Source organism: Stenella coeruleoalba (genome assembly GCF_951394435.1).
Source record: "Stenella coeruleoalba genome assembly, chromosome: 5".
NCBI classification, from domain to species: Eukaryota; Metazoa; Chordata; class Mammalia; order Artiodactyla; family Delphinidae; genus Stenella; species Stenella coeruleoalba.
In genome coordinates, this window is record NC_137150.1 from 64,559,009 (window position 1) to 64,573,049 (window position 14,041).

Consider the following 14,041-nt stretch of genomic DNA (forward strand, 5'->3'; position numbering starts at 1 on the left):
TTGCACCCTCTTCTTTTAGAACTTAAAAAAAAAAAAAAAACAGTAAATTTGTTCCTTCATTCATCTATCCATCCACCCATCCACTCATCCATTCAACTAATGAATATTGGTGCCTACAATGGGCCCAGTTCTCTGATGGAGCTACACAGATAACATGGACAACAATAGCGATAAGGAGAGAGATGGCACCAAAATGGCAACATAGGAGCCCCCAAGCTCTATCCCTGCACAGAGACCAGTAATTAGACAGCTAGCCGTGAAGAAAAATAGCTCTGGGAGAGCTCTGGATTCCACTTAGAAATTTTCGCACATAGTGGAACAAAAACCCTGAGAATAAATGCACAAGAAGAGAAGAAAATTAGTTGCATCTTGCCTGCATCATCCCATCCCTCAAGCTGGCACTCCTTAGCGCCAAGAGGGAACTTCCCAGATAGAAAGAATTCTCCTTTCTAGGAAAGGAACAGTCAGGTGAGCAGCTTCTCCAGCCTTTCTGGGTGCCACACAAAGGATCTGCTTAGGTTTCACCCCACAGACAGGAAAAGCTGAGATGTACGGAGATGGCTAGGAGCAAAAAGAAAAGTGGTCATAGAGTGGCAGGCATCACAGTTCACAGTGACCTGCTCTGTAGACAAACCCAGCAAGGAGCCTTTGCCACTGAAGAATCAATCGCTAACACAGCTGCCAGACCCCCTGCAGATTGCACCAGCTTTTGCCCTATAGGTATCTGTGCTTGCTGATGCCAGCTGCCTGAGTCCCTCCCTGATCCATCACCTTCCTCAACCCCATATCCCATCTTCCTCCAGAGCCTGGGAACTGCACTGGCAGCTAGCTCAGGCCTCTGAGGCTGCACCAGTGTGAAACACCAGCTTAGACCCCTGCGGATGACCCCCTACTGTTGAGCGTGCACTCAGAGCCAGCCCCTCCAGCTCACTTTTATGCTGCCAGCCTGACATCCATCACTAGCCTTCACCCAGCTGCACACCTGGGGCATTTGTACAGCCACTAGGAGAGCATGCTGACAGCTAGGGCTCCCATAGCTCCTTGTGGGCCCAGATCAGGCCCTGTCTTATGTCACTGGCCTGAACGACTGTACTTACCTATAGCTAGAGTTCCTCCAGCTGTGCACCTGTGCACCTCCAGCCCAATCCCCTTCACCGTGCAGTTCACACACCCAGGGGAGGACTGTACAGCCATGGGAGAGCATGCTGATAGCCAGGGCTCCAGTAGCTGCCAGTGAGCTTCTAGTTGTCCCTGACCCTTGCTGCCTACACTGGCCCCCACCACGTTGTGTGTGCCTGCAACTGCCACCTGCCATGATGTAGGCGCCTGCAGCTGCCCCTACAGCCAAGTGTGTGCGTACTACCGCCTACTACCGCCACTGCCTGCCCTGGTCCCTAGCTGCTGGATCTGCAGACACCACTGAGGACCCCAGCAGCTCTTGCAACCACTGCAGACTCCCCACAGTCCTTGCCAAGGACATACCGTTGTTGACGCTGGGAACCCCAGTGGCCTGAGCTGAAGAGACATAATGCCCCTGATGGACCTGTGTGCTGCCACGTGCCCCCAGACTTGGCACCCCTAGACCTGACATCACAGCATGCTCCAGTGTGCACCCACCCACAGGTGAAGGTCTTTCCTTACCAAAGTCAGTCCACAAAGTCTGGAAGAGGCAACTGCTTCTTTAAATGCACAGACACCTAAACAAGGCTACCAGAATCATGAAGACTCAGAAAAACATGACTCCATCAAAGGAATACAGTAAACCTACAGGAACTGGCCCCGAAGAGATGGAGTTCCAGGAACTGCCTGATGAAGAATTCAAAATAGTATTTCTACAGATGCTCAACGAGTCAAAAGAGAACACGGATTAAAAATTTAATGATAGGGGAGGACCTTCAAGATGGTAGAGGAGTAAGATGTGGAGATCACCTTCCTCCCCACAAATACATCAGAAATACATCTACATGTGGAACAGCTACTACAGCACACCTACTGAACGCTGGCAGAAGACCTCAGACCTCCCAAAAGGCAAGAAACCCCCCACGTACCTGGGTAGGGCAAAAGAAAAAAAGAAAAAATGGAGACAGAAGAACAGGGACAGGACCTGCACCAGTGGGAGGGAGCTGTGAAGGAGGAAAGGTTTCCACACACTAGGAAGCCCCTTCATGGGCGGAGACTGCGGGTGGCAGAGCGGGGGAGCTTAGGAGCCACTGAGGAAAGCACAGCCACAGGGGTGCGGAGGGCAAAGCGGAGAGATTCCCGCACAGAGGATCGGTGCTGACCAGCACTCACCAGCCCAAGAGGCTTGTCTGCTCACCCGCCGGGGCAGGAGGGGCTGGGAGCTGAGGCTCGGGCTTCGGTCAGAGCGCAGGGAGAGGACTGGCGGTGTGAACACAGCCCGAAGGGGGCTAGTGCACCATGGCTAGCCGGGAGGGAGTCTGGGAAAAACTTTGGACCTGCCTAAGAGGCAAGAGACCATTGTTTAGGGGTGCACGAGGAGAGGGGATTCAGAGCACCGCCTAAACGAGCTCCACAGTCGGGCACGAGCCCCACCTATCAGCGTGCACACCAGAGATGGGCATGAGATGCTAAGGCTGCTGCTGCAGCCACCAAGAAGCCTGTGTGCAAGCACAGGTCACTATCCACACCTCCCCTACCAGGAGCCTGTGCAGCCCGCCACTGCCAGGGTCCCGGGATCCAGGGACAACTTCCCTGGGAGAACACATGGCATGCCTCAGGCTAGTGCAACGTCACACCGGCCTCTGCCGCCCCAGGCTCGCCCCGCATCCGTGCCCCTCCCTCCCCCAAGCCTGAGTGAGCCAGAGCCCCCTGATCAGCTGCTCCTTTAACCCCGTCCTGTCTGAGCGAAGAACAGATGCCCTCGGGCAACCTACATGCAGAGGCGGGTCCAAATCCAAAGCTGGGCCCCAGGAGCTGTGCGAACAAAGAAGAGAAAAGGAAATCTCTCCCAGCAGCCTCAGGAGCAGCGGATTAAAGCTCCACAATCAACTTGATGTACCCTGCATCTGTGGAATACCTGAATACACAACGAATCATCCCAAAATTGAGGCAGTGGACTTTGGGAGCAACTGTAGACTTGGGGATTGCTGTATGTGACTGACTAGTTTCTGATTTATATGTTGATCTTAGTTTAGTTTTTAGCGCTTGTTATCATTGGTGGATTTGTTTATTGGTTCGGTTGCTCTGTTTTTTTTTTAATACTTTTTTATATTTTTATTTTAATAATTTTAAAATTTAATTTAATAACTTTACTTATTTTTTCTTCCTTCCTTCCTTCCTTATGTCCTTCCTTCCTTTCTTTTTTTTTCTCTCTTTTCTTCTGAGCCATGTGGCTGACAGAGTTTCAGTGCTCCAGCCAGGTGTCAAGCCTGAGCCTCTGAGGTGGGAGAGCTGAGTTCAGGACATTGGACCACCAGAGACCTCCCAGCTCCACATAATATCAGTTGACGAGAGCTCTCCCAGAGATCTCTGTCTCAATGCTAAGACCCAGCTCTACTCAACGACCAGCAAGCTCCAGTGCTGGACACCCCATGACAAACAACTAGCAAGACAGGAACACAACCCCACCCATTAATAGAGAGGCTGCCTAAAATCATACTAAGTTCACAGACACCCCAAAACACACCACCAGACTCAGTCCTGCCCATCAGAAAAAACAGATCCAGCCTTACCCACCAGAACACAGACACAGTCCCTTCTTCCAGGAAGCCTACATAACCCACTGAACCAACCTTACGCACTGGAGGCAGACACCAAAAACAACGGGAACTACTCAGCCTGTGAAAAGGAGACCCCAAACACAGTAAGTTAAGCAAAATGAGAAGACAGAGAAATACACAGCAGATGAAGGAACAAGGTAAAAACCCACCAAACCAAACAAATGAAGAGGAAATAGGCAGTCTACCTGAAAAAGAATTTAGAGTAATGATAGTAAAGTTGAACCAAAATCTTGGAAATAGAATAGACAAAATGCAAGAAACATTTAACAAGGACCTAGAAGAACTAAAGAGGAAACAAGCAACAATGAACAACACAATAAATGAAATGTAAAATTATCTAGAAGGAATCAATAGCAGAATAACTGAGGCAGAAGAATGGATAAGTGACCTGGAAGATGAAATAGTGGAAATAACTACCGCAGAGCAGAATAAAGAAAAAAAAATGAAAAGAATTGAGGACAGTCTCAGAGACCTCTGGGACAACATTAAATGCACCAACATTCGAATTATAGGGGTCCCAGAAGAAGAGAAAAAGAAAGGGACTGAAAAAATATTTGAAGAGATTATAGTTGGAAACTTCCCTAATACGGAAAAGGAAATAGTCAATCAAGTCCAGGAAGTGCAGAGAGTCCCGTACAGGATAAATCCAAGGAGAAACATGCCAAGACACATATTAATCAAACTATCAAAAATTAAATACAAAGAAAAAATAATAAAAGCAGCAAAGGAAAAGCAACAAATAACATACAAGGGACTCCCCATAAGGTTAATGGCTGATCTTTCAGCAGAAACTCTGCAAGCCAGAAGGGACTGGCAGGATATATTTAAAATGATGAAACAGAAAAACCTGCAGCCAAGATTACTCTACCCAGCAAGGATCTCATTCAGTTTCAACGGAGAAATTAAAACCTTTACAGACAAGCAAGAGCTAAGAGAATTTAGCACCACCAAGCCAGCTTTACAACAAATGCTAAAGGAACTTCTTTACGCAGGAAACACAAGAGAAGGAAAAGACCTACAAAAACAAACCCAAAACAATTAAGAAAATGGGAACATACATATCAATAATAACCTTAAATGTAAATTGATTAAATGCTCCAACCAAAAGACACAGACTCGCTGAATGGATACAAAAACAAGACCCATATATATGCTGTCTAAAAGAGACCCACTTCAGACCTAGGGACACATACAGACTGAAAGTGAGGGGATGGAAAAAGATATTCCATGCAAATGGAAATCAAAAGAAAGCTGGAGTAGCAATTCTCATATCAGACAAAATAGACTTTAAAATAAGGACTATTACAAGAGACAAAGAAGGACACTATATAATGATCAATATGGATTGATCATAGGGATCAATCCAAGAAGAGGATATAATAATTGTAAATATTTATGCACCCAACATAGGAGCACCTCAATACATAAGGCAAATGCTAACAGCCATAAAAGGGGAAATCAACACAATATAGTAAGGGACTTTAACACCCCACTTTCACCAATGGACAGATCAACCAAAATGAAAAAATAAGGCAACACAAGCTTTAAATAATGCATTAAACAAAATGGATTTAATTGATATTTATAGGACATTCCATCCACAAACAACAGAATACACGTTCTTCTCAGGTGCTCATGGAACATTCTCCAGGATAGATCATATCTTGGGTCACAAATCAAGCCTTGGTAAATTTCAGAAAACTGAAATCGTAACAAGCATCTTTTCTGACCACAACGTTATGAGACTAGATATCAATTACAGGAAAAAAACCCCATAAAAAATACAAACACATGGAGGCTAAACAATACACTACTTAATAACGAAGTGATCACTGAAGAAATCAAAGAGGAAATCAAAAAATATCTAGAAACAAATGATAATGAAAACACGACGACCCAAAACCTATGGGATGCAGCAAAAGCAGTTCTAAGAGGGAAGTTTATAGCAATACAATCCTACCTCAAGAAACAAGAAACATCTCAAATAAACAACCTAACCTTACAACTAAAGCAATTAGACAAAGAAGAACAAAAAAAAACCCCAAAGTTAGCAGAAGGAAAGAAATCATAAAGATCAGATCAGAAATAAATGAAAAAGAAATGAAGGAAACGATAGCAGACATCAATAAAACTAAAAGCTGGTTCTTTGAGAACATAAACAAAATTGATAAACCATTAGCCAGACTCATCAAGAAAAAAAGCGAGAAAAATCAACAGAACTACAAATGTACAAGGAGACGTAACAACTGACACTGCAGAAACAGAAAGGATCATGAGAGATTACTACAAGCAACTATATGCCAATAAAATGGACAACCTGAAAGAAATGGACAAATTCTTAGAAAAGCACAACCTCCCGAGACTGAACCAGGAAGAAATAGAAAATATAAACACCAATCACAAGCACTGAAATTGAAACTGTGATTAAAAAACTTCCAACAAACAAAAGCCCAGGACCAGATGGCTTTACAGGCCAATTCTATCAAACATTTAGAGAAGAGCTAACACCTATCCTTCTCAAACTCTTCCAAAATATAGCAGAGGAGGAACACTCCCAAACTCATTCTACGAGGCCACCATCATCCTGATACCAAAACCAGACAAAGATGTGACGGAAAAAAAACCCCAAAAACTAAAGGCCAGTATCACTGATGAACAGAGATGTAAAAATCCTTAACAAAATATTAGCGAACAGAATCCAATAGCACATTAAAAGGATCACACACCATGATCAAGTGGGGTTTATCCCAGGAATGCAAGGATTCTTCAATATACGCAAATCAATCAATGGGATACACCATATTAACAAACTGAAGGATAAAAACCAGATCATAATCTCAATAGATGCAGAGAAAGCTGTTGACAAAATTCAAGTCCCATTTATGATAAAAACTCTCCAGAAAGCAGGCATAGACGGAACTTACCTCAACATAATAAAGGTCATATATGACACACCCACAGCCAACATCGTTCTCAATGGTGAAAAACTGAAACCATTTCCACTAAGATCCGGAACAAGACAAGGTTGCCCACTCTCACCACTATTATTCAACATAGTTTTGGAAGTTTTAGCCATGGAAATCAGAGTAGAAAAAGAAATAAAAGGAATACAAATCGGAAAAGAAGTGAAACTGTCACTGTTTGCAGATGACATAATACTATACGTACAGAATCCTAAAGATGCTAACAGAAAACTGCTAGATTATAATTAATGAATTTGGTAAAGTAGCAGGATACAAAATTAATGCACAGAAATCTCTTGCATCCCTGTACACTAATGATGAAAAATCTGAAAGAGAAATTAAAGAAACACTCCCATTTACCATTGCAAGAAAAAGAATAAAACACCTAGGAATAAACCTACCTAAGGAGAAAAAAGACCTGTATGCAGAAAATTATAAGATACTGATGAAAGAAATTAAAGATGATACCAACAGATAGAGAGATATACCATGTTCTTGGATTAGAAGAATGAATATTGTGAAAATGACTATACTACCCAAAGCAATCCACAGATTCAATGCAATCCCTATCAAATTACCAATGGCATTTTTTACGGAACTGGAACAAATCATCTTAAAATTTGTATGGAGACACAAAAGACCCCAGGAATCAGACTCCCTGACTTCAGACTATACTACAAAGCTACAGTAATCAAGGCAATATGGTACTGGCACAAAAACAGAAACATAGATCAGTGGAACAAGATAGAAAGCCCAGAGATAAACCCACGCACCTATTGTCAACTAATCTATGACAAAGGAGGCAAAGATATACAATGGAGAAAAGACAGTCTCTTCAATGAGTGGTGCTGGGAAAACTGGACAGCTACATGGAAAAGAATGAAATTAGAACACTCCCTAACACCATACACAAAAATAAACTCAAAATGGATTAGAGACCTAAATGTAAGACTGGACACTAAAACTCTTAGAGAAAACATAGGAAGAATACTCTTTGACATAAATCACAGCAAGACATTTTTTGATCCACCCCCTAGAGTAATGGAAATTAAAACAAAAATAAACAAATGGGACCTAATGAAACTTAAAAGCTTTTGCAAAGCAAAGGAAACTACAAACAAGACACAATGACAACCCTGAGAATGGGAGAAAATATTTGCAAAAGAATGAACGGACAAAGGATTAATCTCCAAAATATATAAACAGATCATGCAGTTCAACATTAAAAAAACAAACAACCGGGCTTCCCTGGTGGTGCAGTGGTTGAGAGTCCGCCTGCCGATGCAGGGGACACGGGTTCGTGCCCCGGTCTAGGAAGATCCCACATGCCGCGGAGCGGCTGGGCCCGTGAGCCATGGCCGCTGAGCCTGCGTGTCCAGAGCCTGTGCTCCATGGCGGGAGGGGCCACAGCGGTGAGAGGCCCATGTACCGCAAAACAAACAAACAAACAAACAACCCAATCAAAAGATGGGCAGAAGACCTAAATAGACATTTCTCCAAAGAAGACATACAGATGACCCAGAAGCACATGAAAACCTGCTCAACATCACTAATTATTAGGGAAATGCAAATCAAAACTACAATGAGGTATCACCTCACACCAGTTAGAATGGGAATCATCAGAAAATCTACAGAGAACAAATGCTGGAGAGGGTGCGGAGAAAAGGGCACCCTCTTGCACTGTTGGTGGGAATGTAAATTGATATAGCCGGTATGGAGAACAGTATGGCGGTTCCTTAAAAAACTAAAAATAGAACTACCATATGACCCAGCAATCCCACTACTGGGCATATACCCAGAGAAAACCATAATTCAAAAAGACACACGGACCCCAATGTTCATTGCAGCGCTATTTACAATAGCCAGGTCATGGAAGCAACCTAAATGTCCACTGACAGAGGAATGGATAAAGAAGATGTGATACATATATACAATGGAGTATTACTCAGCCATAAAAAGGAATGAAATTGGGTCATTTGTAGGGATGTGGATGGATCCAGAAACTGTCATACAGAGTGAACTAAGTCAGAAAGAGAAAAACAAATATCGTATATTAACACATATATGTGGAACCTAGAAAAATGGTACAGATGAACCGGTTTGTAGGGCAGAAATAGAGACACAGATGTAGAGAACAAACGTATGGACACCAAGGGGGGAAAGTGGCGGGGTAGGGGTGGTGGTGGGATGAAGTGGAAGATTGGGATTGACACGTATACACTAATATGTATAAAATGGATAATTAATAGGAACCTGCTGTATAAAAATATAATAAAATAAAATTCAAAGAAAAAAGAAACAAACCTATCCCCCTCCCAGGAGTTAATGATTAAATTTTTGCTTGCTTAGTGGGTTTTTTTTTGTTTTGGTAGTATAACCAGTTTATCCCCAAATTCTGACAGAGCTGTAAAACTTTTCTCAGTATATTTATTTATAAATATTAGACATTCTATTACCTTCATTTTTTGAGGAGGGGTTGTGAGGGAGTCATCCCTCCTGAGCTGGTGATCTCTAATCTTACACTAAACAAGGTGTTGCCATAGAATTTCATTTCATCATCATCTCAGGAATTCCCTTTGCCTTTCTTCTATGTTAATTCTGTCCCTTTTTTTCCCTATGAGTGCTTTATTGTTGGTTTAAGCCTGCTTGCTTTTGTGAGACCTACCTAAACAGTGGTTTCCAGAGGCAGAGGGCACATGGAAGGAGAGAAGGAAATAGGGAGTAAAGTTGGGGATGGCTTAGAGAAAGCATTCCCATAAGGAAATGTGAAGATAGCACCCTGGGGTAATGCAAGAATACTGTGTGCTTCTGCTCTTCCTGAGACAGCAATAAGCTTCAATCATACTGAACTGGAAAGGTGAGGGTCTTAAGATAAATCTTTACATTCTTCCATGCACATAATAGGCTTAGATCTCTAATACAGAACATACAAAAAACAAGCATTAAAGAAATTGTACTTCGCCATATTGACAGAAGAGGGCATCACTAAACTAAGAATCTTGTAAACTATCACAAAGTTGCAAAAACAACTGAAGAAAATGGAATAAATCTATGCGAAGCTACTTAGAAAGACAGAGAGAATCAAACATCTCAAGCAATGAAACTCCTCCACCATTCCAAGAAAGATAAAAAACAAAACAACAGGTGGATAGCTAGTGGGAAGCAGCCACATAAGCACAGGGAGATCAGCTCGGTGCTTTGTGACCCCCTGGAAGGGTGGGATAGGGAGGGTGGGAGGGAGGGAGACGCAAGAGGGAAGAGATATGGGAACATATGTATATGTATAACTGATTCACTTTGTTATAAAGCAGAAACTAGCACACCATTGTAAAGCAATTATACCCCAATAAAGATGTTAAAAAACAAACACACAAAAAACCCAAACAACCATGAAGTGAAAGAAAATTGCAACACCATGCAATTTTCTAAATAACCCTAAAACGAGTATTTGGAAATAAGAAAAGCTATCTTCAATCAGAAATTAAAAACATAAATGGATTTGGAAAAAAATAGGAAGATATTTTAAAAAGTTACTTGAACTCAAGGAATAAATAGAACAAGAAGAAAAATTATCTTAAAATTGAAAAGTAAATTTTAAGCATTTGTTTCCTAAGGCTGCCTTAACAAATCACCACAAACTGGGTGACTTAAAACAATAGCAATTGGTTCTCTCACAGTTCTGGAGGCCAGAAGTCTGAAATCAAGGTGTCAGCAGGGCTGGTTTCTCCTGGAAGTGCTCTCCTAGTTTTCATCCCTCTCTCCTAGCTTCTGGTGACTGCCAGAAGTCCTTGATGTTCTTTGTTTATATATGCATTATTCTAATCTCCACCTCCATCTTCATATTGCCCTCTTTTCTAAATGTCTTCTCTCCCTTCCCTTCTCTTCTCTTCTAGGGACAATTGCCATTGGAATTCGGGCCCACCCAGCTAAGCTAGGATGATCTCATCTCAAGATCCTTAACTTAATTACATTTGCAAAACCCCCTTTTCCAAATAAAGTCACATTAATGGGTTTGAAGTGGACATATCTTTTGGGAGGCCGACATTTAACTCACTACAGCACCCAAGGGAGAATGGACTCAAACGGAAATTTAACAAGCAGCACCGAAGAAAGACAAATAATCAGCCAAGAAAAGGAAATAAGATAAAGTAAAAAGAGTCAGGAAGGAAATGATTGACACAGAAGACAGGCAATGCAATTTAGATATAACTGGAGCCCTTGAAGAAGAATTATAAAACAATGGAACTATTATTTAAAATTATAGTTGAAGAAAACGTCCCAGAAATAAAACATGAATCTACAAATTGAAAGGATTTGCTATATAGATAAGAAAGTTAATCTGAAATGGTCAACTCCAAGATAACCTAATAAAACAATCTCATTCCTTCATTGTACATGTCTATTTTTTCACCAAGCCCACACTGGCTTGATTACTATAGTTTTATCATAAGTATCAAAATCAGGTAGTACAGAGTTCTTCAACATTGCTGTTTTTTTCAAAGCTGTTTTGGGTATTCTAGGTCCTTTGTATTTCCATATAAATTTTAGAATCGACTTGTCTACTTCTACAAGAGAGCCTACTATGTTTCTGATTGGAATTCTGTTGAAATTATAGATCAATTTCAAAATGACAATTTAACAATATTGAATTTTCTAATCTATGAATACAGTGTATATCTCCATTTATTTAGGGCTTTGCTTTCTTTCATTGGTGTTTTGTAACTTTCAGCATATAATCCTGCACATATTTTGAGATTTATATGTAAGTTCTTCATGTTTTGGTATAATTGGTACTATTTAAAATTTTTAATTTCTAATCATTTCTACAATATATATATTCAATTGTATCTTGACAACTTCTCTTATTACTTTCTAGTATCTGTTTTGTAGGATACTTCATAGAATCTTTGGCATTTTCCATATGTAAAATCATTTCATCCATGAATAGGGATGTTTTATTTCTTCTTTTCCAATATGTATGGAATTACTTCTTCTTGCCTTACTGAACTCGTTTGATGTTAAGTAGGAGTTTTGGGAGTAGACATCCTTGCTTTGTTTCTGATCGTAGCATCAAAGAAGTCAATCTTTCACCAGTTAAGTATAAGACTGTAGGGTTTTTGAAGACTTCTTTATCACAGAGGGAATAGAAATACACTGAGTATTTTTTTTTAATCATAAATGCATATATTTTGTCTCTTACCATGTTTTTTATTTGACTCTTTTTTCTAGTTTTCATTTTTATGCTGAAATTCTCCCTCTGTTCATACATGTTGTCCACCTTGTCTGCTAGGCCCTTCAGTATATTATAGTTATTTAAGCCCAAGTTCCCAAATCTGAGTCATATATGAGTCCAGATCTGTTAATTACTTTGTTTCTTGACTATGAATTATATTTTTGTTTTTGCTTTTTGTGTTTTATGTATTTTGGTTGAAAGCCATACATTGTGAGTACGACAGTAAAGATTAAGGTAAGTATATTTATGCCTGGAATTGGGTGATCTTCTTCCACTAGGCCATACATATAGGAGGGGTTGAGTCAATGTAGTCAGGAATTGAGCTGGGGTTGGGTTTGGTTGTTCTATGTTCACTTTCAGTTCACCACTGGCATCCAATTCTAGTGTTACTTTGTTCTTATGGAGAGACAGGTTTACTTGAGCGTTTCCCTCAGTGTTCCTGCTCCACTCTCAGCTTTAGGCCTTTACTGTTTGCCTTTGCCTGCATTTCAGAGAGGAGGTCTCTCCACCCTCAGTAGTAGTTGCCTCGCTTCTTACTTACTACCAGCGCTTGGTAGGCTGGTTGGGGCAGGATGATTCTCTCTTGTCTCGCTCCCACCTCAGTCTTAGGTAGGCCCTATGTCCCTGGGTTTTGGAGGTGAGACCTTCTCAGTGATCCTGCCCTCCCCCAGTGGTAGGAGACCTATAGTAGTCTGAGCCCAGGATTTTTTTTCTTTCCCTTCCTCCAGCCACAGTTTTCCTGCCCTTAGCAGTTTAAAAGCAGTTTCTGCCTTTCCTGTAGTAGTGACTGCTCCCTTCCTTCAGGCTTGTACCTCAAGGGATGCTGTCTCCTCTAACCTCCTGCCCTGCCAATCAGTATTTTTTGTGAATAAATACCTTCTGGGAGTCCACTGAGAAAAGCTTCCAAGTAGGGACAAACTCACTTATTTCTATGGCTCCTAGGGATACCATTCTCTCGAATTATCCTACAGTCATATTCAGACTTTAGCAATTAGTTAAAAATGTTAGCTGAATTTTTCTTCTCTACTTATGATGTGGCCTCATTTTCTTCCTGTGCTTTGCCACAACTGAGTCAGTGTTTGTGTCTCTTTAGAGACTCCTGTATTTCCTCAGAGTTAAGATAACCAGTCATTCTGTAACCTTGGTTATCTAATGAGTTCAAGAAAAGCTGCAATTTTGTACACTGTCCTGCGTTTTCTAACTGTAATAATGAAAGTGATTTTTATTTTCATATTTCTATATTCTAAGCAGATGTTGGTAAGCTTTTTGTTAGTTAACCTGGCTAAAGGCTTATCAATTCTATTGATCTTTCAAAAACCTAGTTTTTAACAGTATGGAGGGTTCCTTAAAAAGCTAAAAATAGAGTTGCCATATAATCTAGCAATTCCATTCCTGGGCATATATCTGGAGAACACTCTAATTTGAAAAGATACATGCACCCCAATGTTCATAGCAGTACTATTACAATAGTAATAGTTTCCAAGATATTGTTCCAAGGCATGGAAACAACCTAAATGTTCATTGACAGATGAATGAATAAAGAAGATGTGAGATACACACACACACAATGGAATATTAACCATAAAAAAGAATGAAATAATGCCATTTACAGCTACATGGATGGACCTAGAGATTATCATACTAAGTGAAATAAGTCAGTCAGAGAAAGACAAATATTAAATGATATCTCTTCTATGTAGAATCTAACAAAAGTGATACAAATGGACTTATTACAAAGCAGAAATAGACCCACAGACAAAACAAACTTATGGTTACCAAAGGGGAAAGGGGTGGGAGGGATAAATTAGGAGTTTGGAATTAACATATACAGACTACTGTATATAAAATAGATAACCAACAAGGATCTACTGTATAGCACAGGGAACTACACTCAATATTTTGTAATAACCTATAAGGGAAAAGAATCTGAAAAAGAAAAAAATATATACATACAGAACTGAATCACTTTGCTGTACACCTGAAACTAACACAGCATTGTAAATCAACTATACTTCAATAAAAAAATTTAAAAAATAAAAAGAAAACAAACTTATGGTTACCAAAGGGGAAAGGGGGTGGGGGAGGGATAAGTTAGGAGTTTGGGA

General features: G+C 40.8%; 1 protein-coding gene and 1 long non-coding RNA gene across 8 annotated transcripts in view; one reads left to right on the plus strand and one right to left on the minus strand.

Annotated features, from left to right (window-relative positions):
- ST6GAL1 (ST6 beta-galactoside alpha-2,6-sialyltransferase 1) overlaps window positions 1-10,722 on the plus strand; it is a 155,878-nt gene extending 145,156 nt beyond the window's left edge. The window contains exon 9 of the mRNA XM_079921559.1: window positions 10,597-10,722. Coding sequence (XP_079777685.1) covers window positions 10,597-10,643 — 47 coding nt within the window. The 3' untranslated portion in view covers window positions 10,644-10,722. The remainder of the gene's footprint in view (window positions 1-10,596) is intronic.
- The window catches only part of LOC307186464, a 99,784-nt gene that overhangs the window by 9,921 nt on the left and 75,822 nt on the right, over window positions 1-14,041 (minus strand). The gene's annotated exons all lie outside the window — the stretch shown is intronic.